The sequence below is a fragment of the Phoenix dactylifera genome, chromosome 12, assembly GCF_051530095.1.
Source record: "Phoenix dactylifera cultivar Ajwa chromosome 12, Ajwa_hap1_PhDact_Kaust_v1.1, whole genome shotgun sequence".
Classification (NCBI taxonomy): domain Eukaryota; kingdom Viridiplantae; phylum Streptophyta; class Magnoliopsida; order Arecales; family Arecaceae; genus Phoenix; species Phoenix dactylifera.
In genome coordinates, this window is record NC_143201.1 from 3148393 (window position 1) to 3175791 (window position 27399).

The following is a 27399-nucleotide window of genomic DNA, read 5'->3' on the forward strand; positions in this document are numbered from 1 at the left end:
GAGAGATCTGGCTACCTTTGAAGTCAAAGAAAACAAAAAAAAACAATTCGCAAGAAAACTAAATTAAGCTATATAGCTGATTTCGGTCTTCCAAAAAAAATATGGTTCCATGGGTGACATATCTCTATCAATTGCTTTGGTTCCAAGGATGACCTATCTCTATCAATTGCTTTTCCATGCCAGCTACCACACCGTCGCACGATTTCACGAGAAAAAAGGTGATCATCAGCTGCTTTGGACTAAGACACGGTTTTGGAATAAGCATTTCAACCATCAAAGCAACTGAGATACATGATAGTCTAGATCAAGAGTTTTGTAAAGCATAGTCATCATCAATTTCATTAGTATAGCTTTAATTTGATGTCTTTTTCACCTAGAATGTGCGTCGATAAGGTTGAATTAGGAGGAATCCTTAAGAAGGACCCGAGAAGAACGAAGAAGGATGAGAATGAGGGACCTTAGCCACCCACTTGAGTTCTGTTTGGAACCTTCTTTTCAAGCTGACTGCAGGATGGGTACCATCAGCTAAACCTAAGTCTAAGTTTAATAACAAAGAGATTACATGCTTCAATCAGCTCAGCCTAGCCCAACTTCTGCCCTAGAATCTTTCAGCCCGAACACAACCTCCGGCCTGGCCCGATCAACCCAGGGACAGGTGGCATCCCATCTATGGAGCCTTGGCAAATTATGGCATAGTATAACTCAGAATTCCATACAGAAGTATTTATGATAGCCACACAAAATGTTCAACTTGGAGTTCCATGAAGTCTCATATATCAGCCATATGCACCAAGTGCAGTAAGATTCTTCCTTTGGAGGACAGCAACAACAAACGATTTACACAAACAACCTTTGGAACTCCACACCACAAACATACAAAGAAGAACTCTGTAATGCTGCAATATATTTGATTCTATGTGATGCTTACTGAGAAGGTAAGCCAATAATTATATACTTTTTCCGTTTCCTTCTTTGCTCTATGCCTTATTTCTGACATGTGCAAGGTTCCGCAGCTCCTCAAAGGCATACATAGTCTCCTCGTCAAATCCTCCAGCAAACTGCAGAGTAGAATCAAAAAAGTTTATTGGCAGATCCCGAGTGCACCAAAAAAATCATGTTTGGATGAATACTAACTGGGAAAGCATAACAAAGACAACATATGCTATTTGGACATTAGTGGAATTATATAAAGATCTAACGACAGACTCAACGTTTTATTGATTGATAAGCCATATCACCTATGCATAAAAATTTATCGCATTTACACTTATCACCAGTAATTAGGATAGTTATTCCCATTAAACAATGGTCTTATTCTTATAATTTGATTCAGTTTTTTTTTCGTGTTGGGCCCAAATTTTGCATGATAATTACATGATCGATATTCACAAGTGAATCTCAACATTTCAATTCATAACAAGGTCAGATCAGTTGAGATTATATTTAGGTAAGCAATTCATTTGTAATGGAACAAATTTCTTGATTCTAAACTTGCTTCCTATCCAACAAAACCTAACAGAACACAATAACATCAATTCTTTAACCAGTGGAATGAATGCTTATTATAACACGGTGCAAGCCTAACCTTCAGACAAGCTTAGGATGGCATGGCAAGGTTAGGAACTGAGGACAGGGGTGGGAGGAGAAAGGAGCCTTGCGCGTGTGCAAGTGCATGAGGGGGGGTGGGGGAGGAGACAGGCAAAGGTTGAAACGTTTAAGAATGAGAAATCCAAATCACCTGTCGCTTCAGTAATTATCAGATAGTGCATGTGATTTCAATTATCTTGGGTAAACATCAGTTACCAGAGCTGCGCCATAATTTACTATCTTTAGATAATATTTATAGCATCCAGACACCTTCAGATCAAACATTTCAAGTAAAAAACCACTTAACCATGAATTAAAATCTTTCTGATAGATGACCTTGGCATGTTTGAAATGTTGCAGGGAATAAAATAAGAACATAGTCACTTCCTTTTAATTAGTTCCACTAGATCACTGGAGCTAAACTTTAGTAAGAATCATGTTTGTCCAAACTAGCTGAAGCGTCTAGTTCACGTAGTAATTTTGGTTATTCCAGTTGTTTCTGTTTTCATTACTTACCTGATGAATTCTAAAAGCAAATCTCACTCCCTGAAGTAGCATATAGTCCACCGCAGGATCTTTATCTGCTGCTCCCTTAGCTTGAAGCTCCATTGCTACTCTCTTCATGTATTTCTTGGCCAACTTAACTGATGCAAATTTTATCTGCAGGCAACCAATTAAAGAACTCAGATGGAAGCAAATAGATTGATATTAAATATTATCTTGTCAGTTCTGAGGACACGACCCTTTGGACTAATACAAAGGGTTTGAACAAATGTTGCCCATACAAATCTTTGTAAATTTAATGATTAAAGGATATTAGCATTGATGTTATCTAAATATCAATGTCTAATGTTAGATTTGCTCATTTAACAACAACTGTCAGATGGCAATATCAGCATAGACGATAGAACATGATTAGAACTGACAAGAACAATGCAGCATAATTTCAATGAAGAGCTCGAAACCTCCATCTCTGCTTTTGGTCTTCTTATGTGTTTTACAAATCCTAGCTACAAACTAAATATATATGTTAGGGTTTGCACTGTGTATGTGGGTTCTATTTTACGAGATACTAAATAGTGTTCTTCGATAGCTTCAGATATAGGGACAATAAGGACTGTGATTGTATCAACCATGTAGAAAAATAAATTTGTATGGGACAAAGTATGAGCATATAATATATGACTAATGGTCCAAGAGACTGCCAAAGAAGTAAAAGAGCATATTCTTTTACAATCTGGATATATGTAGTTCTGTGATTTCAAATATTTGTAGTTTTCATTTTCCAATGACCAAATTTGTTAACCAATGAAATTCTCCGTGGCATATAGTTATATTAGTGGGACAAAAACTTATGAGTACCAAACCACATCACTACATCCTGCCATAAAAATACTTGCTGAGACCATAGAGAACAATGATGCTCATAAAGTGACAGCAGAAATTGTTAGGTGCACATGTTCTAAAACCTTCACTGCATGATTCAGCATTCATGGTTTTATTTATGGGGATCATCAATTGTGAACAAGGTTTTAATCTCGGTTTTGTTTGGTCCAAAGTAAATGAGTTTCAGTATGGTAGTTTCATTAGAAAATGACCAGTAATATAAGTTTTTTTTTAAAAAAAAAACAATGAAAATTAGGATTTTGTGGTGTTGTTTTGAAGCACTTCAAACACCAAAAGCAAAAACAACAGCACTTTTCTTAAGTTTAAAGCAAAAACAACAACACCTTTCTTCAGTTTAAGTAATTGAAAAAGTATCTGTATGTCATATCTTCTCCAAAACATTTATTCACCCTTTTAAATAACTATAAAATAAAAAAGAATAGGGTCGTTCTGTTTTGGATAATTAGTGTTTACATTAGTGGAAAAATCTTTCCTCCTAAACTTGTAGCGGTGTTATAAATAAACCCAAAAGTTTGTTGAACATAAATCACAAGATGAGACATTTAGCTTGTGAAAAATTTATCCATTTAGAGTTGGAAAATCTATTGTACTGTTGTTATGCAGAGTCCCGATTAGACTCTTCATGTTGAGACAGCATTAAGTCTTTTTGCTTCATTGAAGAATGCAAAGGCTCCGTTCTACCTTTACTACTAGGAGTGTTGCCCATCAAGATCAAGAAAGAGCAAAGTGAAATGCTGAAACCATGTTATGCTCGGTGATCCATTAAGAGGAAGGAAATGATCCATACAAAAGATCAAGGCACAAGAATTTAGATACATAACAAGAAGTTATTATTGTGTTAGGTGAGTATCGATACTGAATGACAATTAAGGCCTTCTTCATTTGGAAAGATATGATTAGGTGCTTATATATCAGCTATAATAGCCAAATGAAATCAGAAATTATGCACCTAACTCTTTTAATTCCCAAGAGAATGAAAAAATAATGGACATTAAATAGCATAAATAATGAATAAAACCATAACTATAAGAAGCTACCTTCTCATATTGACATATCAAGTCCAACTTATAGTTCCATTTAATTAAACTACATGATTTCAAAAACAGCAATAAAGTATTCATCATAGAATGGGAGGAAAAGAAAAAAATATTTTAGAGCATTATAAATGAAAGAGAACAATATTTTCAAGAAGTCAATATATCGAATCAAACTTGAAGAGTTTCATTTAATTACACTATGATCTCTAAAACAGCCCCAAATTATTCATCTCAGAACTGGAGGAGAAAAAAAAATAATCAGGAGCACTATTAATGAAGAGGGCAATACTTTCAGGAAGTTAATACCCTGTATTGCCACATCAACTCAATTCCAACAATTTTATGTAATTAAGCATGCAACTTCCCAAATAATGACAAAATAGTCATCACAGAATCTACGAATAGATAAGAAACATTCAGCAGCAGAGGATTTGAATAGGCCAATATGTTCCAGATGTTATCTCCTCATGGTGACCCACCAAGTCAGTTTTGATAGTTTTAAAAAAGTTACCTTATATCTAAATTCAAATAATCATGAAAGAATCACAATGGATCGCTTAGTTAATCTGATTGGATGGCAAACATGTCTATAGATAATTATTTAACCCTATACGAAATCTGCCCTTTACCTTATGTATGCCTATCAGAAGCTTAAAGTTTATAGTTTGTCAATATTAGCAAACAAAATGTGGATGCCACCATGGTTGAATCCACAAACATGGACCATGTCTATCATTCCCCTACATTACCTTGCGAGAAATATGGAAAATAAATCAGGCAATGGTTCTTACTCCATCTTATCCACATATATTGTAAGAAAAATTTTCCTAAGAAGCATAGCAAAATTTAGAACTCCGAATATTTGAGTAGATTACAGGGCCCTCAAAACCAAAGATCTTCTAGTTCTGATAGTATACATCAATTATCAACATTAGTTTTGAAAAAAAAATAAAGTTGTGATAAAAGTGCTGAAATAATTTAGCAAGATTTTTATTGCACTGCTGCAACTGCAATTTGAATTTGTAAATTTATTGTTTAACAAGATATTCCACAATTGCCTTTTGATGGATTGGCTTCTGTAAAAATAATTAGGCATTACTTGCAATAATTTGTAAAAAATAAAACAGAATTCATAAGGGTTTGAGCATATTGTAGCAAAAATTGAATTAAATTAAGTATTAAGGTTTGACTATACATGCCTTGCTCATGATGCCACTATCGAGCATCCAGTCTGTTGGAATTTGGAAGCCCTTGCAGTGGCGCACCATCACATCTCTTGTGCGAAGAAGGTTATAAACAGTTCTCTCCATTCTAATATTAGAACAGCAGGAGTCATGTTGTTTCATATGGAAACAAATAACAGTTAGTTTTGAGTTTAACATAAATGCACATACATTCTGAATTATATATAGAATGGTCCAACTAAAATGTGTAGACTGATAGTTAAAGGCCTTACTTTTCAGATAGCACGGCCATTTTCTTTAGTGCTACATCACAAGGAAGACGAGGATCATCCTTATAATTTGAAACTTCTGATTCTAATTTCTTCAGATCACGGTATCCGAATGCTGCTTCTCGTAGAGTGTCAGCTTTCTTCTCTGGCCAATCAAAGTGCTTTAACACTGCTCTCTCATCCACCTTCATGGAAATAAAAAGCATTCCAGGTACTTAAGAAGATTGTTGCAACCGCCAGATTAGAAAATAAACTTTCTTAAGTGTACTTACAAGGAAGCCGAGTTCATCATCAAGCCACTTTACAAATGCAACTACATCGTCAATGTCACGATAGGCAGCATCATTCACCTCCTTTATTAGAGATTTCACAAATTCACCTTGAGTCTCAACATCTGCCTTTATCTAAACACAACACTTGGAAACTCAATATGTAACTTTAGAATAAACTAAATGGTTAGACCAGGAATAGAATACTTAAATAGAGTTTCTTACAGCTAGCAAATGCGAAGAACGGTTCTCAATTTCACCAATCATGCTACTACGAACATCTGCGACATTGGGAACATCACAAACGCCACCAGTAATAGAATCTTTTCGTGAGTCTCTCTTCATAAGTGAATGGTATAACTCAGCCACCTGAGGTGCTCTCTGCATCACCCCTGTGCCTCTCTTCGAGAACTTGGGTGGAGGAGGTGGGGGCGGTGGTGGAGGTGGTGGAATTGGAACTGACCCATTTGTCTTATCTACACCAGAAACAGAAGTAGAAGGCCTTGGGGGAGGATTAGGAATTCGCAGTGCCCGCTTCTCAACATCCAAAGCTGCAACTTTCGATGGCTCTGGTTTGCTTATACATAATCTTGGACTTTGAATACCACCTAAATTATATTTCTGAACAATTAGCTGGTGGGTGTCCCTCATTGCACGGTTATCTCCACCAGCTGCTTCTTCATTTTCCAATTCTTTAGGATAAATAAAACCATCAGATTGCCTCCTCTTGTTAATGGCCAGCTCTTCTACGCATCCCCTTGGTCCACTGATAGAATGTCTTCTCCGAGGGCTTCTACCTTCTTGGGCTTCTATCCAGTCTTTATCTAGGATACCTTGACATTCTAAATTTCGGCAATCTCCTTCACTTTGAGGCCAGTTCATTAGTTTTTTCACAAGACCATCGTTCTTCAAGCTGTGTATTTCATTGGCAACAGATGTGCTCTGACAATATGATAAGTTTTGATAATCAACATTTCTCACCAAGTTCTGATAACTAAAGTCATCATCTAAACCTACAATCTCCCTTGATGCTTTGTCTGAGTTACCTAGTTCACGGCGTAAGCATGAGTTCACCCATCGGAGGTAAGCAAGTTCCTCAACCTCAGTCAGCCTACTCATTTGCAGACCTTCAACTTGTTTGGTTAGATTTTCATTTGTGTGCCGTAACACTGATGCCTCAGCCTGAACCTTTGCCACTATGTCACTCTGTAAAAAAAAAAATAATGATGGCAACAAAATCAATTCAGTAAAAGAAACCACATCCGTAATGACTATAAGATGAAGACTGTAATAGAAGCAATACCTCTGTAACTTTTGCAAGAGACGCAAGTTGTGATTCAGCTGAAGAAAGCCTAAATGCTAGATTTCTCTTTTGAAGCTGGAGCTCCTTGTTCAGACGACGTAGTTCAAGAACTTCAATCTCTAAACTTGAATAAGATGTCTTTCTTTCTTCAGTTAGATCAGATACTGAGTTCAAACTCCCTTTAGAACTTGAATTTTCTTCATGTTGTTCTATTGTAGAGGATAAAGAGGCCACTTGCTCCGAAAGGTTTGTTCTTTCAGCTTCTAGTGAACTGACCCTGCTGGTAAGATTTTCAATTTCATTCCTCTTGATATCAAGTTCCTTTTCAAACTCCAAAACTATTGGGCTTTCCTTATAATGTAGTAGCTCAGACTGTAGTATTGATTCTCTCTCCTTAGACTCTCTTAGCTGTTCTCTGAGGTGATCTAGCTCAAGAAATAGATCATGAGATGCAGGGGACTTAATACGATGGCAATCATACACATGGGGATGAACTTGAGCAGCATTGGCTGAGCATGGAAAATCACCAATAAAAGATCGTTTAGCACGAGAATGATATGGTAATTGATTTCTTTGATTCGAGATTTCTGGGCAAGCAAGTGGTGGCTTCTTATTAGGAACTGATGTCTGCTGTTTGGTTTTCTTATCACTCGTGAAGCCTTTCACAATTTGGGATCCCCATAAGGAAGTGGACTTGGGCTTCAAAGGATTTCCATTGTTTTTCCCATGAATCTTCACAGTGTGAGTATGCTCAGAACACTTGCACGGCTTGGTTCTCTTATCAGATAAAATGTATTCTCTCATTTTGGTCCCAATGTCTTCATGCCACCATCCTAAACTTCAAACGACAAATGACCAAATGATTTGAGTGGTAAGCGGCGTTTTATAAAAATAAAAATCATTCAAATGTGTACCCAGTTCATATAGATTTCCGCAAATTTAAGGGAGAGTGACCCATGAATAGATGATCCATGAATGTTAACTTTATTTCGATAGCCAAATAACTAATCTCTAAGTCCATTACTATGCCATATTAATATCAAGACAAGTAGAAACATAAGAATATTACCTTGTTTCTAAAAGATCACTAAAAAAGAACAATTCCTGAATGGAAAATGAAAGAAGACCAAGCTTTGGAGCTCTTAAGTGCTATGAGGAATGGCCTTTAAACTGCAAATCCCTGAAAGATGATAGGGCTTCTTTCTCTGCATCTAATGAACTGTGCATAAAATAAATGGTAGACAGCAGCACGGCAAAGCATTTGCATTGCTCAGATAACTCAACTATTGTTCTCCAAACTGCAAGATATAAATGACATCAGTGTTCTTGTTTCAGTCTAATAACAAAGTACATTTAAGATTACAACCTGGACATTTTGAAGTCTTGAGATCCAAATCCAAATCATTGGGTTATAGCTAGTTACAAATGAGAGCATGGCTTAAAACACAAGCACATTGAAGTCATGAATGATTCAAAATTTCATCCTTGAAAACGAAAATTTGGACCTTTTCCTCGCATTCCATACCAAAAGGCTACCAAATAAGTGAAGGAAAACACCATAAAACTGCAAGCTTTTGGCTTCCTAAAAGCCTAAAATTTTAAAACTTAACCCAGAGCTAGGGCTTAGACCCTATTAAATGTTTAAAGTCATTCAAAAGAGGTAACTGGCTTATCTTCTGTGGAAGTTCCGATCCAAGCTCCAAAAAACATGAACAAGACAGAACACAGGAATCCTTTCAAAGCCCCAGAAGCCTCTGAAACGTTCGAGCAAAGCTACAAATTTTCCAACGGAAATCACGTTTACTGATTAAGACAAAATGGAAGACAGACCAGAAGCTAAAGAGATGAAGGAAAACACCAGAAAGGTGCAACCTTTTGTTTCCAAAAGGCCTAACATTTCGAAATTTAACTCATATCTAGCGCTTAAATGCTTAAAATGACATAAAGGAAAGATAATAACTGCCTTATCTTTCCAGTCCCAAGCTCCAAGATAATAATAAATAAAAAAACCACTTGAACAAGATAGCACAATGAATCCCTTCAAATCCCCAAAACTCTAAACAAATCAAGCAAAGCTGTGATTTTTTCTACCGGAAATCGCGATCTCTTATCAAGCCAAGACAGAAGACAGAAGAGAGGCTCATGAAGTGAAGAAAAACAGCAGAGAGGCGAAGCCATTTAGCTTCCCAAAGGGCTAAAATTTCAAACTTGAACCTATATCGAGGGCTTAAATGCTTAAAATGGAAAGAAATGACTACCTGATCATTATAAATTCGACTTCCAAGCTCCAAAACAATAGAACAAGATACAACAAGAAATCTTGTCGAGCAAGGCTACGATTTTTCTATTGGAAATCGAGCTTTTGATCGAGCCAAGACGGAAGACAAGACCGCAACCTTGTTCTTCCTGAGAAGCAAAAACCTCACTGAGGTCTCGAGCTTCTAAAACCCTTATAAAACCTTGGAACACCGATAGGTTCTTTGTTTGCTCTCGACTTCGCCGGTTTCTCGTCTTCTTGTGAGCGGATTTTAAGACGCGACGCTCCAAGTTCGAGGCTTTTGTGCGCCTGGGAATTGGGGACGTAATGGAGGAAAAAAAAAAAGCTGGGGAAGCGTCCTCCTTTTTTTAACCCAGTTTGAAAATTTGAAATTTGAAAGGCTATAGCCGTAGGGACATAGGAGTTGTGGATGCAATGCACCAACGGTCGGGTTCTGCGGTGAGAATTTATGAAAGATTCGGAAAATGATCATGTAGGAAGTTGGTAGCCTGGACATGCCTCGGTTGCAACTAGCAAGTGGCAAGGCAGGCTAATTACCTTTTGCAAGGTGCTTTGAGAGTCACGCACACAAATCTTTGTTAAGAGAAGTGATACTTCCAAAGTTCATTGCTTGGGTTTAAAATAATGGTTGTTAAAATATGAATTGAGAGGGGAAGAATGAGGGGTTGTGAAATCACAACATAGTTGTGCCTGTGATTAGAGGAAGATGGGAAGGAAAATTTGTGTGTGGATATGGTATGATGGGTTTATTTACCTACTATAAAAAAAAAATCACATGATGCATGGTTGGACAGTTGCTTTAACTTGGACTATTTTTATTTTTGAGTAATATAAGATTTGATCTTTTTATTTTTGGTTTTATAGTAATGATCATTAAAATAGGAACTAAGAGTGGAAGAAGAAGTTTGCGAACCTAAATAAAGTGTAATATTTTGTATATGCATACAAATAAAGAAGAGAAAAAAAAAAAAAGGAGATAGGAGCTAGAGCCTAGTAGGAGCATATATGAGAAAAAGAGAGATAGGATTCATAGGGAATTTTTGAGATGGAGGAAAAAAATACCATATATAAGAGAAAAAAAGATACATATTTAGCACATCACAGAGCTCTATTATTCATTGCGATTCTTTTTTATTTTAATTTTGATTTTATCAAAAATATGTTTAAGCCTACTAAGAGGTGCAATGAAATAGAAATTTCTAAGATAGAAAGAAAGCAGGATTTATGGTAGGGAGCATATATTTTTCACCTTCTTTTATAGCATAATTAAGTGCAAGCTCTATCTCTATATTTCTTTTGTTTTTATTTTCTCTTCCATACTTAAAGTGTGGGCCCAAAGTGGAGCAATATATGAACTCTTTCATTTCTTTACCCTATTTAATATTCAAACTTTATATTATCATTATTCCTGGCCAATTCCGAGAGTTTTTATGACATAAAATAAATTTGCATTGATCTAAATAAAAAATTAAACATACAAAATATGCAAGTTATAAAATTATTTTTTATCTAATTAACAATGATTTGAGTAAAAAGCATCACTATGTTTTTTTTTTGTTTTCTAGTATATCATCTATTATCATAGCTAAGATCTTATAACTCAACCTAGAGTGGACTATGCAAATGATGGTCTTTGTTTAGTAGTTGCAATGACAATGATAGATGGGGTCCATCATTTTAAGAATATTAGTCTTATTGAAACATTAGCTTATGCATCTTGATCGGGTTAAGATTTCTATAACTTATTTATATATTCTTTATCCTTTATAAATTCTCTGGCATAAACTTGAGCGCACTTTTTATGAAAACCTATTTGAATTATCATTTTATAAAAGTATATAACTATTCTGCCGTAATACACAAATCTATAAAACTTTAGAAACAAAAAATCATATAGGTTCAAGATCCTTTACCCATACATTGAATGATGAAAAGTAAATAATTTTAATAGTATGATAACAAGTTTTCATTTGATCTATAATCTAAAAACATCCAAATCAACTAAAATTTAATTTTTATATGTTTTAAAGTATTATATAAGGATCAATAGTTTAGATTTGCAAATTATATAATGTATAACATACTTTAGCTCACTAGTATATTAATACTATTATTTTATACTCACTTGATGTGTATGCAAAAGACCTTTAAAATAAATGAATTTTGGTCTCCGGACATTTTGTATCCTATAAATCACAATCAATCATATTTATTTTTATTTTAAAATATACATAATTGATTTCTACTAGGAAGCATGTGGGGCTAACCGCACTCAAGTGCATTACACACACACATGTACATATATACGTTTATGTGTACATATGTATATATAAAAGTTATAATATACTAGTAAAGAGATAATTTTAAACCTGGTGTTAAATTTAAATAATCGTGGTTATAAAATAAAAATCTAAATAATTGATATTCATAAATAATATCTAAACAATTGAACGCCATCCCCTGCGTCTAAATAAAAATGCATCAAACTATCGGAACATCAACACATTATATAGTCAAAATCATTATAAGTGACCCACCATTCTAAATCATGATTGACATCAAGAGAGTTGCCATGCTTATGAGATGAGGGGGAAATATGACCTTTCCAAATGCGTAAACAGTGATGAAAAACTCTATCATGATAGAGAAATGAGTGGAGGGGTATAAATCACCAATTCTAGATACAATGGCCAGGAATATAAGGAAGCTTAAAAATGGCTGAAGTTGTACACTGGCCACCAATACCAAAGTTTTATGTATTACTCCTTTAAATTAGTCCAAGAGTTTTATACACAGCAAATTCCTCTTTCCTTTTATCAGTTGCTGAATATGTATGGGCTTAGGCTTGGAAATTGGAATCCTTGGAATCCCCAGTTATTAGATCTCACCAAGACTTTGATATAACTTGGGCAGTCTTAGTTGTTGGTACCTTCTTTCCTTCTCTGTGCTCCAACTTTTTGCTTCAAAGCATGTATGTTGCTAATTCATAGCCTAGCTCATTTACCATGGAACCATGGAGCACAACCATAGGTCACACAAAAGGCCTGCAAACACATAACCAAGAAGAATGAAATAATAGCTAAGAAAACAAGGCATTCCCATGAATCAACTATATATCTCTTCAAAAACCTCCTTATCTTCACCCTCCACCTGCTGCAATAATAATTGTTCACATCTTCAATAACTTTGTCTAAAGTCCGAACCCTTGTTAGCCTGATCGATCTTGTCATCCCATTCCAAAGCTCAGCAACCTCTTGATCGCTCTTCAAACGGTTTAATACAATTCCTCCTTCTCTTAACAGCTTTGCATCCTCCATGGTGTCTATGATTCCATTCATTAGCTCAACATATCGCGACAAGGCCAAAGGTCTCGACCCAACAGAAGACTCGTATGCTACTAAATTCCTCAAAACAACTTCAGAATTGTCGTCAAGAGTAATCACTGGTAGACGAAATGTTGCAGTCCTTGTGTTAAAATCAATTGTTGATAGATCTCCATTAGTGGGACTGAACTTTATGCCTGCATTCCTGAGTTCTGTCACTGAAGGGATCACAATCTCTTCGAGCAATGGTGATGTAGTGTTACCATGATTTGGACATTCATTGTTTGGTTCGGAGTTTTGATTCATTTCAAAGGAGAGGAGGTGCTCAACGGGCTGCATTAGGATCGAGAGGATCGGCAGACTCGATACAATTCTCCAAGGGAGCTTCACTAAGAACATGATAATTGCGAAGACAAAGGCTCTAGCTCTGCTAGAGATGAAATCTCTAGTTGCACCAGCAAGCCATTTGATGCAACTAGCACTCTCATGTGATTTCTCATCATGATCAGTTTCTTCACTGGTTTCAATTTGTTCTTCAATCTTGGGGACTAAGTTGTAGTAGACGAACTCTAGTAAGTGAGAGTATTCAATGATACTGATGCATGAGGAGCTCTCTATCATCTTCAAAGGAGACAAATCCTTTAAGAATCCAACCAACATAGAGTGTAGTAATTCATGGGCAATTTTAGATGATGAGCACTGCACTTCTAAGATTGCTTCCAATAGAAAAAGTGGGATTTGGTTCTCTAGCATTATGATGTCACGAAGTAGCATGTTACGCGTCGATGTCCTCCTAATAGAGTCTATCAAACGAGGCGTTGCAGAAGAAAATCTTTGCAAGGTGTTGCCTTCATTGACAGAATAAATTTGGAGAAATTCAAGCAGGAACGAGGCATCGATCGCCATCATCCACGCCAGTGTCTCCCCATTGTAGTTGAGGTACCTGTGAGTGATGAAAGTGTGCATGAGCATTGAAGGAGTTACCACCTCTTGTTTCAAAATCTGAGTCACATATCTTTTGGTTAATTCCTCAATAGTTAATGTACATAGTTTCTAATACTGGCTAGCTGTTTCTTTTAAACATCTATTTATGTCCCTTAAATCTATTTGGTCATATAGAACAGACTAAATTTATAGCTATTTTTGATTTATTGTGCATTTATGGTGCAGGTGGATCAATCCTTGGGCTACAAACTGGTCGAGTTAAACAGAACTTTGAGCCTAATTGCAGTTATTTAAGAATAGTTCTTTTCCTACTTATTAAGCTTGAATGAGTCTATTATCAATGCCTATCGATCCCGAGCTTTTGTTTCTTTTTTGCAAGCATAAAATTTTGAGCCTTGGCTTAATCATGAATCAAACCTTTGGGTGGGGCTTGAGCTTGGCTTCTTTCATGAACAAACTTGTTATCAAGTTGATCTTGAGTTGTTCATGAACAACTGGTTAATTTGCAACCATTGCGAGGTCGATCGAAGCCTAGCTCAAGCTATGTCCATATGAAGCCGGTTTCTAGTCTAAGTTTTGGACAAATCTAGCTCATTATTTTTAGGGAGCCAAATCCAATGTCAAATTGAAATAGTCTATTCTAGCCAAGTCTGCAGGACACATCTCTGCTCCTGCTGCTTTTAAAGCAAAACATGCATAACATAATTGAGTTAAATGACATTTATCTATGAGAAGTGAAACAGAAAAAGGAATTAGTTTATAATTAATTTTTGGATTAAAAGGTAAATATCTACCTGTAATAATTAGCTCGAATCCGATGCTCAAGCTTGGCAATGAGGTCGACAAGGTTTTGGAACTTGAGGTTGGAAAGCTGGTTTTGTGTTCTTTTGGCTGCAGAGAGCTTGTATCTCTCCATGTCATGGAGTTCTTCACGGCGGTGGTGGTAAGGGCCTATTGCAATGTATTGAGGGGTGTAGGCTTCTGGCTTACTACAAAGTAATGGCTTTGGTACAGTGGTGATGGTGATGGGATGATCATCATCATCATCATCTTCGAACTCCTCCTCGAGGACTCGACGGATGCGAATGACCCATTGGAACTCATCTAAGGAATGGTTTTGATCTGAAGGCATGGATGATGGGAGAGAGAGAGAAGGATAGAGCGATGGAGAAAGATATATAGAGAAACAGTCACCTTTGTCATTAGAGATAGAATAGCAGAAGATGGATTTTTTTACATGGATGAAATGGAAGGCGTTATAAGAACAATTAGAAAGTAAATGAGAAATGGAAGACGTTTATAGGAGCATTTAGAAAATAAATGAGATAGACAGAGTTGGGTGGCAATCGAGTGAAACTGAACTAGTGCTTAGTTAAGGCTTGGCATTAAAGTATCTTGAATATTGGAAGCATTGTTTTGCTGAGATCTTGTGGTGGTTTTTTTCTCCCTCACAGGTGAACGTTGACTCATGGATTAAATATGGGTCCTAAATTAGTACCCGTTTTTTGGATCAAGTCAAGTATGCGGATTTTATAAACTTGGATCTGGCCAAAATAAATGTGAATAAAGTTGATTTGACATAAAAAAATTAGTTCAAAATTCCAAATCCGGATTGTAGAATCTGGTTTTCTGTGAGACGTAATCTAGTTCAAACCTTTTATGTGATGGGTTGGATCTAGATCCAAGCCTTGGATCCAAAGCGTATCTGGTTGGCCAAGCTAGACTAATGGACTCGGATCTCATCACCTCTTATCAGCAGGGCCAGCAGCGGCACCTCTCGAATTTGCCCCCCTCTGTCTCTCTCTCTCTCTTCGCCCTGGAGCCAAAGCATCGGGGAGAAGCATCGATCCGTGAGTTTGGTCTAAAAATGATTCACAGTTCTTCCGTTTACTTCTGACGATTTCCCTTCCCCAATATTTGTTATTTTATTGATTTTTCGCATCGGTATGGATCGGAAAGGGTTATTGGATCGAAATTTCGTACTTATTTGAGTTCATATTTGAGCTTGTTGAATTGCTCCGGAGGAGATGATGATGACGACAACGACGACAAATGGGCAAATCGGTGTTTTTAATTTGAAAGGGAATAGGGTTTTCTTCTCCGGTTCTCCGTTGAATTCCTGCTCTGGTCACGGGTTTTTGATTTCTGGCAGACCCGTTTCCAGTAACACCTTAAATTCTTTGAGGGTGACCAAAAGTTGGGATTTTGATGTGAGAAAACCCAAGCTCAGAGTGGCCAATGCTTTGGCGAATGGAGAGATCGAAGCCCCGTCGACTCCTAGTCGGCTTCTCGAGAACGAGTTTAAGTTTAGTCCCACATTCAATGATTATGTGAAGGTCATGGAGTCGGTTAAAATGGGTAGGAATCAGAAATTGATTGGTGATGTGGATGCGTATAACTCAAAGAAGAGATCAACAGGGAAGGATGCCATTGGAGCGGCTGGTAATAAAGGAAAGAGGAAATTGGTTAGATCAAAGGAGAAACCGCATAATGCAGCAGAAAATATTGATCACGAGGAAAGACAAAATGGGGAGAAGGCAAACTTGGCTGGAGGGCAGATTGGTCGCAGAACAAGGGTTAAGGAATCAAAGGATGTAAGGGTATCTGTAAGGAATAAAAAGCATGTTGTTGTTCAAAGTGGTAGTAGTGGTGGTGGATGGGGTTTAGTGGAAGGGCTTTTGGAGAAGAAAAATGTACGAAAAAGTGGTGATAAGAGTAGATCTAAATTATACAACAATGGAAGTGGTAATGATTCAAAGGGAAAGGGAGATTATAATTTGTCTAGAAAGATTAATGGTGATACTATGGGAACAAGGAAAAATGGTGAGATGCATGGTAAAATTATTGTGCAGTCTGATAAGGTTGTTCAAAGTGATTCTGATGACATTGATATTGAGGACAGAGCTGCCTTCAAGACTTTCGAGGTATTCACTGATGTCAGAAACAGGCCAAGAGTTTTGCGGATGGAAGTGGAAGAGAGAATCCAGAAGCTAGCAAAGAAGTAGGTGTTCTCAATTATCCTTTGTTGTTGAACATATATTCTACTCCATACTGGTCTCCTTGATTTGATGGGGTTTGAAACTTCTGGGGTTAAGTCACATAAGCATCTTAATTTAGTTCAGTTATATGTCAATGTTCATGAATGTGCTGACATCTTTTGGTCTTAAGTACTTTTAGACTAAGTGAGCATTTTCTTCCTCATTTTCTCTTCAGTTTGTTTAGTATCACAATAAAATCCAGTTAATGTCATCTTATAGTTGTTTTACTTGTAGGGTACTTTGAAATTTCTAAACATTTGCTCTTCATCTTATTTCTTCCTAACTTTCTAGGTGGTAATTTTAGCTTTCTTTTGAAGATTATTACATTCATATATTGAGGCTAGACAAATTTTCTCTATTTGAATAAGTTAACCTATCTATTATAACATGTGAGTGGAAAATAGTTTAGCTAAAATCCAGACAACACAAATAATTAAATGATGTGCTGAAATCTGCAAAAGGGCGCATGATATTGAGTAATCCAGTAATTATTTGCAGTTAACATTAGTAAGTCTTCTAAGTTATTTTATTAAAATACCCAAATTCCTCATGCTATCGAATATATGCCACCTTTAATAGGCAAGGATATGTAGTGTAAAATATAATTCTTTCTCAATTTCATATGATTTGGCCCAGATCAAGGTACGCCATACCGTACCGAAACGGATAGTACAGAGCGTATCATATCGTACTGATTCGGTGCTGGTACGTGATACCGCAGAGAGGGGGGGGGGGGGCGTATGCCGAATCGGCCCCGTACTGGGCAATACCAATACAAGAACAGGGTGGCATTAATATGAATCCCAGTGCGGAGACGGCGTACATTGGCCCAGATCAATCCTTCATTTTGTTACCATGAAGACCAATCAACATTTGGCTTGCTGAAATTTTCCAATTTCAAGGAAACACAAAACAAATAGGAACCCTGCCGCTCTCTTCTTTCTCCCTTTCATTCTGTTTTTCTTCTCACTGTGAGTTCTATTTGTTTGTTACATTGTTTATCTGGATTGAGTTGGGATCTAACAAGAATTCTGTTGAGGGATTATGTATTTGATTTTTAATGAAGGCAGCTTATTCTTTATCTTATGTATTTCTTGAAAACCAGAAGTCTAGTACTTACAGCTTGCCTTATGAATTTGAACCGCTTACATATGCAAAACAAGAGTTATGATCAGAACATGCCTTTATATGGTCTGTCATCAGTGAATTAATTGAGCAGGTTGAGCTACATGAAGGAAAGTTCTATTTGTTGATAGATATTAAGTCAAGCTGTCATATATCGAACTTAAACAACAATTCCATTGTTTAGTCAACTCAAGTGTCCTATTAGCAGTCCAATGCAAGAGGAAGAAGAAGGGTCCATGTGGAAACTATTTCAAACTGAAATATGTTTTTAAATCCTTGGATATTTTGACAAATTCGACATGGAACAAGCTGCCACTCATCCTGATCCTGGGTTCTTGAGTATTGGGTTCTGCATTCAGTTTCTTTATTGGTTTTTACTGTTTTGTGCTTAAGTGATATGTGATGCTGGGCCCTTTGGGCTTTCCTGTTGGGAATGCTAAGATTTATCTGGCATAATTAGGTCCTCTTGCTTCCATGTTGTCCTTATTCACCAATTCAATGGAAAAAGCTAGTGGGATGCCCATGGAACTATCTTTTGCATACACATGAGGAATGTGAAACACACTCTTAAATGGTGGAAGTTGTCTCTTGAAAACAGGTTTTATGTGTTTCTTCCTTATGATATGTATGTATTTATGTGTATATGTTTTCTTCCTCAGGTCTTGCTTTCCATGTCATTTCCAAAGCATTATCTCAACTTTATTGACTTTACTTGAGCTTTAACTTGCAGTGTTTTACTGTCATAGGTTGAATGCTACAGATGTAAATATGCGTGAGTGGGAATTCTCCAAAATGATGCATAGTGCACAATTCAAATTCTCAGATCACTCTATCTTGAGGGTTGTCCAGATATTAGGTGCATTTGGGAACTGGAGGCGAGTGTTACAGGTTGTTCAATGGCTTCAATCACGTGAAAGATTCAAGTCCTACAAGCGCAGGTATTTTTTCACCCATTATATTCTTAGGAAAATGCAAACATGCTGATGGTTAAGCAAGAGATGGTTATTCAGTCTTTTGTATTCAAACCAAGCTTCACTGTATGGGTACTGTGACCCATCCCTGTTAGGTACAAGGTTGGTAGCCTTGCTGACACAAGGTATGCAAGACCATGCCTGTCAAGTATCGATACCTCAAAATCCTCATGGGTAGTGGTGGAGGGAGTCACCAAAGAGAGCAGATGTGATGGAGAGGAAGGGGTGACCTGCAGGTGTTGAAGATGATGATTCCAAGGGGCTTGATGACAGGCTTCATCCAGTAGGATCATCATTGGAAGGAGCACTGAAGGAGGAAGAAGTGCTCGATCATAGCTCTTTCTGATCATATCAGCACCATCGCCATAAAAGAGAGAGGTCGTGAGGGGTAGACAAGGTTCCAGGTGATCGGCTATCTGCCGAGCCGACCGAACCAGCGTACCGGTGAGCTCCGGTATCGGTGCTGAACCGGAACCACAAAAAAAAAAAAATGGCCGATGCGCGTCCACGTTTTAGTGGCATTAAATGCCCACGCGGCCCCGCGTGGACTTGCGCACGGGCGCAGGGAACCGCGCAGGAGCGAGATTTCCTGCGTGTGGAATCGCGCGCGGGCACGAGCGATTCCCTGCGTGTGCCCGCGCAGGCGGGCTGCCCCGCACGTGGTTCCCCTCTCTCCTTCTCTCTTTCCCCCTTCTCCCGCGAGCAAGAAAGGAACCGTTGGGAGGGCCGCACGCGCGTCGGGGTGCTCGGGAGGGGGGTGGCCCGAGGTACGTCAAACCCTCTTCTTCTTCTTCTCCTCTTTCTCTTCTTTCTTCCTCTTCTCCTCTTTCTCTTCTTTTTTCTTCCCCGCTCGGTTCCGGCTTCGAACCGTTTTATGTGGCTATACTATACCGGTGAGGATCGGTATCGGTACGGTATGTGCTGAACTGGTCGGTATGGGCCGGTTCAGCAGACCATGTCGGTAGGGGTGGCGTGCTTGTGGGTCCCTCGTAGAAGAGAGAGAGAGAGAGAGAAATAAGGAGAGAAAAGGACGGATCGAGAGAGAGGTGGAAGAAAAAAGGGAGCATCGAAGGATTGTATTGGGGGAGAAAGCAGGGTTGGGTCAGGGGTTAGGTTGGGGCAAACCAAACAGAACTGATTAATATTGCCCAAAACCTGGTGGAACTGGTTGTTTAGCCGGGTTTGACTAGTTCGGCCTGGTTCACTCCTTGCCATGTTTCAAAGACCGAACAGCCCCGGCTCCGCATCAATTCGGTATTGGTACACCTTGAATCGAGTGGTTCAATATAGTTTGGCGAACCATGATCCAAACTTATACTTCTACACCATGATTCATTGCATTTCTTCTCTTCCGTTATCTTTTAGCAAAGTCTTTTATCCTTCTATGATTGTTGTGATTTTGACTGTTCCTTTTGTTATACAGATATATTTATACAACGGTACTTGATGTACTTGGGAAGGCAAAGAAACCTATTGAGGCACTGAACATATTTTATGCTATGCGTGTAATACATTTTATCCACGTCAGTTCAAGTGTTTTAGATGCAATTTACTTTTACAACTATAGTAATTACATTTCAATTGTTTGCAGCAAGAATTATCTTCATATCCTGACCTTGCAGCTTACCATTGTATTGCTGTCACACTTGGGCAAGCGGGTCTTATGAAAGAACTATTTGATGTCATTGATTGCATGCGTGCTCCCCCAGAGAAGAAGTTTAAGCTGGGTCCTCTCCAGAAGTGGGATCCTCGGTTGGAACCAGACCTTGTTGTATACAATGCTGTGAGTAGTCTGACACATACAGTTGTATGTCTAATATAAATTGAAATTTATTTCATTACCGGTCAAAGATAGTAACTGAATATCTTCCATCATTGTAGGTTTTAAATGCTTGCGTTCAGCAGAAGCAATGGGAAGGAGTATTCTGGGTGTTGCAGCAATTGAAGCAGCAGGGTATAAAGCCTTCAAATACAACATATGGCCTTGCCATGGAGGTAAACTTAATATCCCCTAGTTTCTCTTCCTAATATCTATTGATCTTCAAGAAATCATTTGACACTTATTCAAATATGCAGACAGTGGCATGGTTCTGTGAGCCTGTCAGGAATACAGGTTTATGTGTTTAACTCACTGAATCAGCAATAAATTCCTTCCCTATTACATTTTGCAGTGCCAACAATATCACCACAACTAGCAAATGAAATTGATGATATATCATATTTTTATCACCATTGGTCTATATCACCATATTGGTCATATTTTAACAAGTCATTTAAATTCCCTTGAAATTTTCCTTATTCGGCTGAAATACTTATTGTGTCTAGAAAATTGGAAACAATTTTGTGGGATCTTTAATTTGGTTCAAAATGCATCACAGAACATGTTTCAGATCAGTGTGTATAAGGTAAATGCTTATTATGATCCCGAGCTTGCTTCTTCTAGACTTGAAATTCTGCTCAGGATTGATCAGGCCACGGGGGCTTTCATGGCTTCTAGTCTTATGTTTAAATTGATTAGTTTGCTCTACATGCATGACCAGATGTCACTAGTTTTTCATAGCTTGTCTCTTAGTTTTAGCAATCCTTTTCCTTGGGCCGGCAATTACCCAGATTGAATCCTATGCACCAGTTTTGTAGCTATGATATCAATTTCAATGACTCTGGGCCTTCTCTTACAATTACAAAATTATGTAGTTACCAAAGAATAGTTGATTTATGATGCTCAGACTGATGAAGCAGACCCTGAATAATGTGAGAAAAGTCCTGCTGGTTAAGGTCAACTTTGAGATACACCATTAAGTTTTCAGTGCAGGTGATAAATCATAGAGTAAGATGGGCGAAAAGACCCATGGAAACTTGTTTCTCTATATCAGGGTTTCCAGCAGTCATTTTATGTTGCCAGCCTAAAAATCAATGGAAGGATTTGAGAGAATACATTTATATAGTCTTTTATCAATATGAACTGAGCATTCACATAGCATTGCATAGATTGTTTGATGGTTGTAAATAGTGAACATGTACTAGATGATTATATAGACAGCACTAAAAGTTCCATTTAAAAGAAACTGGCTAAAGTGGAAACTGTTTTGGTTAATGGATCAAGATGTTGTTTTCCTCTCTACCATTGCCATAGAATAAGAAAGACCTAGTATTCAGGAATTGTCTAGTGAAAGGTTCACAGAACCGATGTATTCTATCCTGTACCATGCATTCCATACCATATTATTATGGAACTAATACTCGGTATGGGGGGCGTAACAAGTATAGTAGGTTGAACCCATCCTCATACCGGATGTACCAACACTGTACCGGCATGGTACCAGTTTGAGGTTCGGTACCAAAATTGCGAACCTTGGTCTAATATCATATTCATTGATCCTTCAGCTATTCAAGATAATCATTAAAGTTGTCAGCCAAGAAAAATGCCTTGGAATTATATCTATTCTACAAAATGATGGGAGATATAGTTACTAATTCTAAAATAAATTATAAAGTAACGAATGGAGGTATATGTGCTTCACAAATCTGGTGCAGCATGCCAATGTGATTTAAGGGAGTTTTACAGGACATATCTATAGCCAGCATTGTTTAAATTAGAACATTGAGCTAGAACTATATTAGATTGCAGCATGGATGAGAATGCTACACTAGAATGAGCTTGAGTGTTTCTTCAAGTGTGACGGAAAACAACAGAAATGGCATATTTTCATTTGAGGATTACTTTTTCAAAGGAAAGTTTGTTATGAAGTTTTGCAAAGATTATATTTGAGGACTTGGGTGGGGCAGGAGGAAGGGTACTTAAATTTGATTGACAAAAAGCTGGTAAAAACTTAATATTTTTTTTTTCATAAGTTGCAATGGATATGAATAGGCTTGCCATGCAAGAGGATAGCCCATGGTGGCAGTTGGATAATTTCACAATTTGTGAAATTTTATGAAGGTGGTGGAAGAGGTGAGTATTAAAGATTTGAGATATTTTAATTGGCGTAACTTAAGGTGGTTGTGTACACTTAGTTGGTAAAGATGTTCATAATTTCTTCACTAAAATTGCAGTCATGTCTATGAAGCTATTCAGTGCTGATAAAGTCAAGCAATTTTTTGAAATATGACATTCAGCCAATATACTGTGCTTTTTTGTGCATTTATTTTCATGACAGGAGGAAGACTGCTGATGGGTAGAATGCAATGCAGTTCTGATGTCAAGAACAAAAAGCTTGTTCCTGATACACATGATACATCAGTTAGCTGTTTTCTTCCATAAGACTTGTGAAAAGCTCTCTCATTCATCCCAATCAAGATACAAATATACAATCAGTACCAAAGTTGAATAGTATGAAGAGGAATCTCCTTGATCGGATTTTCTGGTCCCAGATTTTGGATAATTCTATCTCTTATTTGAGCATATCAGTTCGAGACAATTCTACTTACTATATCTAAATGAACTGATGCAAAGGTATTCCAGCATGAGTTTTCAACAGAATTCCCATAGTGCTGGGCTTGCTATTCTGGACCTAAGCTCTCCATAAATAGAATTTACCTTGCATTTGTAGTTCAGCTAACCCAATTGGAATGCTTAGTAGAACAGAATGCTTCTTTCATAAAATTAGACCATCATGCAAACATTTAGTTGGTTTCCTGTGAACTGATGACTGAACAAGGCAGAATAATTAGAGGAAGAAAACTGAAAAAGAGGGGAGGAGAAAAAGAAGCAGGAAGAAAGAAGGTGCAGAGAGACAAAGAGAGTAATTATGAAATAAAGGTAGAGTAGTCAGAAAATAATGGAACAAAGGTAAAAAAAGAATAAGGTGAAAAAAAATCTTCTGCACTCTGGCTCCTTGTCATCTGCAATGGACAAGACATGCTGGTCTATATCAAATTATAGGAGTTGTTGATTGTTAGAAGTGCCCTTTCCTATCACAGCCCAGATGAAGAGACACTCTGTGGTGTACAGAGTTTGGTGTATTTTTGGCTTATAATTGATTTCTTTCAATTTTTTTCTTATGTTAGAAGAAAGTTTGGTTGTAACAGAAATTTAAATGTTGTGGATGTTTGTGGCATAAAATGGATAGAACTGTCACATGTTTTTTCCCTCCTTTATTATAAGATAGATGAATGATGTTCAAAGGTACATATGTATTGTTATGTCATTTTCACGGTGTTTAAGGATATTGGAAGAAAATAATTTAAATATGTACCTTTTCCAATGGTCAAAAATGCTACTAAAAGTAAATAAGTAAACTAGAGATAGATTTATTGGTAGTTCAAACTCTCTTAGAAAGAAATTATAGCAGCAGCAGAATCACAAAAAACAGGCAATCAAAAATCTTTAGAGTCAGGAGTAACCATTGCTAAAGGTACAAAACACTGCTACTACAAAAAACCACAGAGGAAAAAGTGTTGCGAAAACTTAAAAAACTGTTGCTAAAAGAAAATAATTAGGAACAAACAAAACCATCACTAAAAGCCTACTAACCACCATTAAAAGCAAGAAACTAGTGACGGTTATGACCGGTGCTGTTATGGGTTTTAGTGATGGTTATACTGATAGTCGCTAATCTGTTGCTATACTTATAGTGGCAGGTTTATGAGAAAAGTTGTACAAACCATCATAAAAAGTTTGAGTGGCAGAATTTATGAGTTTAGCGACGGTTTTTTCCATTGCAAAAATGTTTTTTTTTTTTGTTGTGGAGATCGTTATTGGCACCAAGAAACTTAGGCATTTATTCATTTTATTTTGTTATTGGTGCCACTCTTCATCTTGACGTAGTGGCGGGTTGCAACTTCAAATAAAATTGTTTTTTTCAGTGAATTTCTTCAATAATCTTATCAACCTATAGTTCTCTGTAACTTGTTGAGCAGGTGATGTTTGCATGTGGCAAGTACAACTTGGTGCATGAATTTTTCAGGAAAGTGGAAAAGTCTTCTATTCCTGGTGCTTTGAATTACAAAGGTATTGGTGACTATTGAGTGAAACTTTTATGATTTTACTTGCTAAGTTCATTATTGAGCCCAACTTCTATTGCAGTTCTTGTGAATACTCTATGGAAAGAAGGGAGAATAGATGAAGCTGTATTAGCCGTAAAGGATATGGAAAGACGTGGGGTTGTAGGTTCAGCTAGTCTCTATTATGACCTTGCTCGTTGTCTTTGTAGCGCAGGAAGATGCCAAGAAGCACTACTCCAGGTCTGTATGTGATGTATTTATGCTTTATGCTGCTTATATTGGACAAGTTTGTTCACCCATAGCTTTATCTTGCCTCGTCTACAATTGTAGTTTGCAAGAATCTTTTCTTAGCAGCAACTAAATATGTTACCTTTGCAAAGAAATACATAAATGACTGGTAAAATGGTTTAAATAGAAGACAAGTTTGCAACCCTTCAAGTATTGTATATTTTTTATTGTAGCATCAGCTCATGATGCTGTGTCGTGTCTTAGTGGAGACAACTGCCACTCCCTGTCTTGTGGTACTTGAAAGTGAGTGAAGATAGGACAAGTTGCAAAGATACAATGATCTCCAACTAGAAAGATGCCATGGTCCTTCATGTAACTCGTCAATGCAATAAATGCCTAAACTATATACTTCCACATATATTACATTATACATGCAACAACATTACCTTTAACACTTGAAAACGACATAATGTAACTTGTCGGTGCAATAAATGCCTAAACTATATACTTACACAGATATTACATTATACAGACAACACATTACCTTGAACACTTGAACGTGACATAATATGTGATGTTTTTAACCACAATCATTGATGTACTTTTGCTTATCTTAATAAATCTATGACCACTATCTACTGCTTGTGTTATTACTATTATAAAAAAAATATTTTTGGACATGCTGGTATGACTTTCACCTTATGATTATGCATATTTTACAGCTGAAAGAAGTTGTAACTGGTGTTTGTGTTTCTTTCTGCAGATCAACAATATATGCAAGGTTGCGAAGAAGCCTTTAGTTGTGACATACACCGGACTGATTCAAGCCTGTCTGGACTCTGGAAGCATTGAAAATGCCAGATATATCTTTAATCAAATGCATAAATTTTGCTCACCCAACGTTGTAACATGCAACATCATGTTGAAATCATATATAGATCATGACATGTTTGAAGAAGCAAAGGATCTGTTTGAGAAGATTTTGGATGGCAGCCATCATATTACCAGAAAAACTGATTTGAGTCACAAGGTTGTACCAGATAAGTTTACATTCAATACCATGATGGAAGCATGTGCCAAAACAAAGAATTGGCATGATTTTGAGAATGCGTATCAACAAATGCTGCATCATGGATACCACTTTGACACTAGAAGGCATCTTCATATGGTGCTCGATGCTTTCAGAGCTGGAAAGGTGATTTTTTGCTCCATTTTGTCTCTGCTTCTATTTTTGACTCCATCATGAACAAACTTTAGTTTTCTTATATACTTGCGGAGTTACTAAAACCTTCAAAATACTTTATTGCATTTTTCGCTAACTAAAAGATTTGGCTTTTAAATGCAACAAAGTCATATATTATGTTTGGTTCCTTAACTATTCATAATTTCTATTTCGTTCCATTATTTTTTCATTGATCACTATTTTCTGCTTAAAATTGATCTTTTACATTCAAATGCTGCTGCAATTGAGTAAATTACTATCTTAGAAAAAATTGAACATCATATCATGGTTTTATCAGAACTGCTTTTCATCATACTTCAGGGGCAAGTACTGGAGACGACATGGGAGCACCTGATTCATTTTGGTCGTATACCGCCGCCACCTATCATCAAAGAAAGATTTTGCATAAAATTGACAGAAGATGAACCTATGGCAGCCATCTCTTGCATTGACGTACATCAGGAGATTGAGATGAACGCATTCTCCAAGAAGTCATGGTTAAATCTACTCAAGAGCAAATCCAGTTGCTTAAAAAAGAACACCATTGTTAGGTTATATCATAAGCTCAAAGACCTTATTGCTGAAACTGATCACCCTCACCCAGTGTACCGCAATCTTTTGAATGCTTGTACAGAACTTGATTCCTGTGTAACAACTTTTGCAGACTTGCCCAATGATCGGTAAATGCTGCCATGTAATGTATAATCAAAGCTTTAAAAAGAAGAGGTTTTCCTGTCACCATATATTTGTCAAATGAATGTGATTCTTTGCAGACCTGTTCGTAATTATGGACAAGCAAGTAGCAAGTGCAAGAATGCCTTTAGAGGCCAATTGCCAATCAGAATTCAGTGGATTCCTTTGATCATACTTGCACAAATGCACTCCTCTGATATAACTTAAAGTGAAGGGCATGAAATTAAGCGAGGAGAATCTTGTTGTATTTGTTCTCTGAACTTTCTTGTTTCTTGTTTCTTTTTCTCTCTCTTCTTTTGTCCGATCTTGCAATTTTTACCCGACTGACAGGAGAAGAAGCCCAGCCAAAACTGCGGTGAGGGCTAGATCAAATCCAAGTCATTAATATCCAACAGCTATTAACTTTACCAACTTAATCAATATGCATTCTCCATTTACTCCAACAATTTTGATCAGTGGAATCATTACCAATCCTCAAATGCTCTAGTGTTTTAAATAAATCATTTGCATAGGACACATCAAATACTAGTGTTAGTAAAAAAAAAAACAAAACCTGATTTAATTTAGAAACTTGGAA

At 37.1% G+C, this 27399-nt stretch overlaps 2 protein-coding genes and 1 pseudogene across 6 annotated transcripts; 1 reads left to right on the forward strand and 2 right to left on the reverse strand.

The window, feature by feature from the left end:
- Nucleotides 1-705: 705 nt before the first annotated feature.
- LOC103719613 (protein CHUP1, chloroplastic-like) lies at nucleotides 706-9623 on the reverse strand. Of its 4 annotated transcripts, XM_088708430.2 has the most exons (10): nucleotides 9315-9623; nucleotides 8423-8829; nucleotides 8126-8354; nucleotides 7057-7894; nucleotides 5979-6959; nucleotides 5757-5888; nucleotides 5488-5669; nucleotides 5231-5342; nucleotides 2104-2247; nucleotides 706-1058 (listed from the first exon to the last, which is right to left on the reverse strand). In XM_088708430.2, the coding sequence occupies exons 4-10, from the start codon at nucleotides 7858-7860 to the stop codon at nucleotides 978-980; spliced, it is 2436 nt and encodes an 811-aa protein (XP_088564556.2). In that variant the 5' UTR covers nucleotides 7861-7894; nucleotides 8126-8354; nucleotides 8423-8829; nucleotides 9315-9623; the 3' UTR covers nucleotides 706-977. The 4 variants fall into 4 exon arrangements, with proteins under 4 accessions (XP_088564556.2, XP_038985697.3, XP_026665241.4 ...); XM_039129769.3 differs by lacking the exon at nucleotides 8423-8829 and having other exon boundaries at nucleotides 7057-7889; XM_026809440.4 differs by lacking the exon at nucleotides 8423-8829.
- Nucleotides 9624-12284: 2661 nt separating this feature from the next.
- On the reverse strand, nucleotides 12285-14800 carry LOC103719632 (putative UPF0481 protein At3g02645 pseudogene; annotated as a pseudogene).
- Nucleotides 14801-15335: 535 nt separating this feature from the next.
- Nucleotides 15336-26867, forward strand: EMB2279 (pentatricopeptide (PPR) repeat-containing protein). 2 transcript variants are annotated; one of them, XM_088708260.2, is made up of 10 exons: nucleotides 16482-16603; nucleotides 18226-18363; nucleotides 18512-18703; nucleotides 20160-20241; nucleotides 20328-20519; nucleotides 20618-20731; nucleotides 24596-24686; nucleotides 24762-24919; nucleotides 25671-26102; nucleotides 26451-26867. In XM_088708260.2, the coding sequence occupies exons 2-10, from the start codon at nucleotides 18311-18313 to the stop codon at nucleotides 26811-26813; spliced, it is 1677 nt and encodes a 558-aa protein (XP_088564386.2). In that variant the 5' UTR covers nucleotides 16482-16603; nucleotides 18226-18310; the 3' UTR covers nucleotides 26814-26867. The 2 variants fall into 2 exon arrangements, with proteins under 2 accessions (XP_008807161.4, XP_088564386.2); XM_008808939.6 differs by lacking the exon at nucleotides 18226-18363 and having other exon boundaries at nucleotides 15336-16603.
- Nucleotides 26868-27399: the final 532 nt, after the last annotated feature.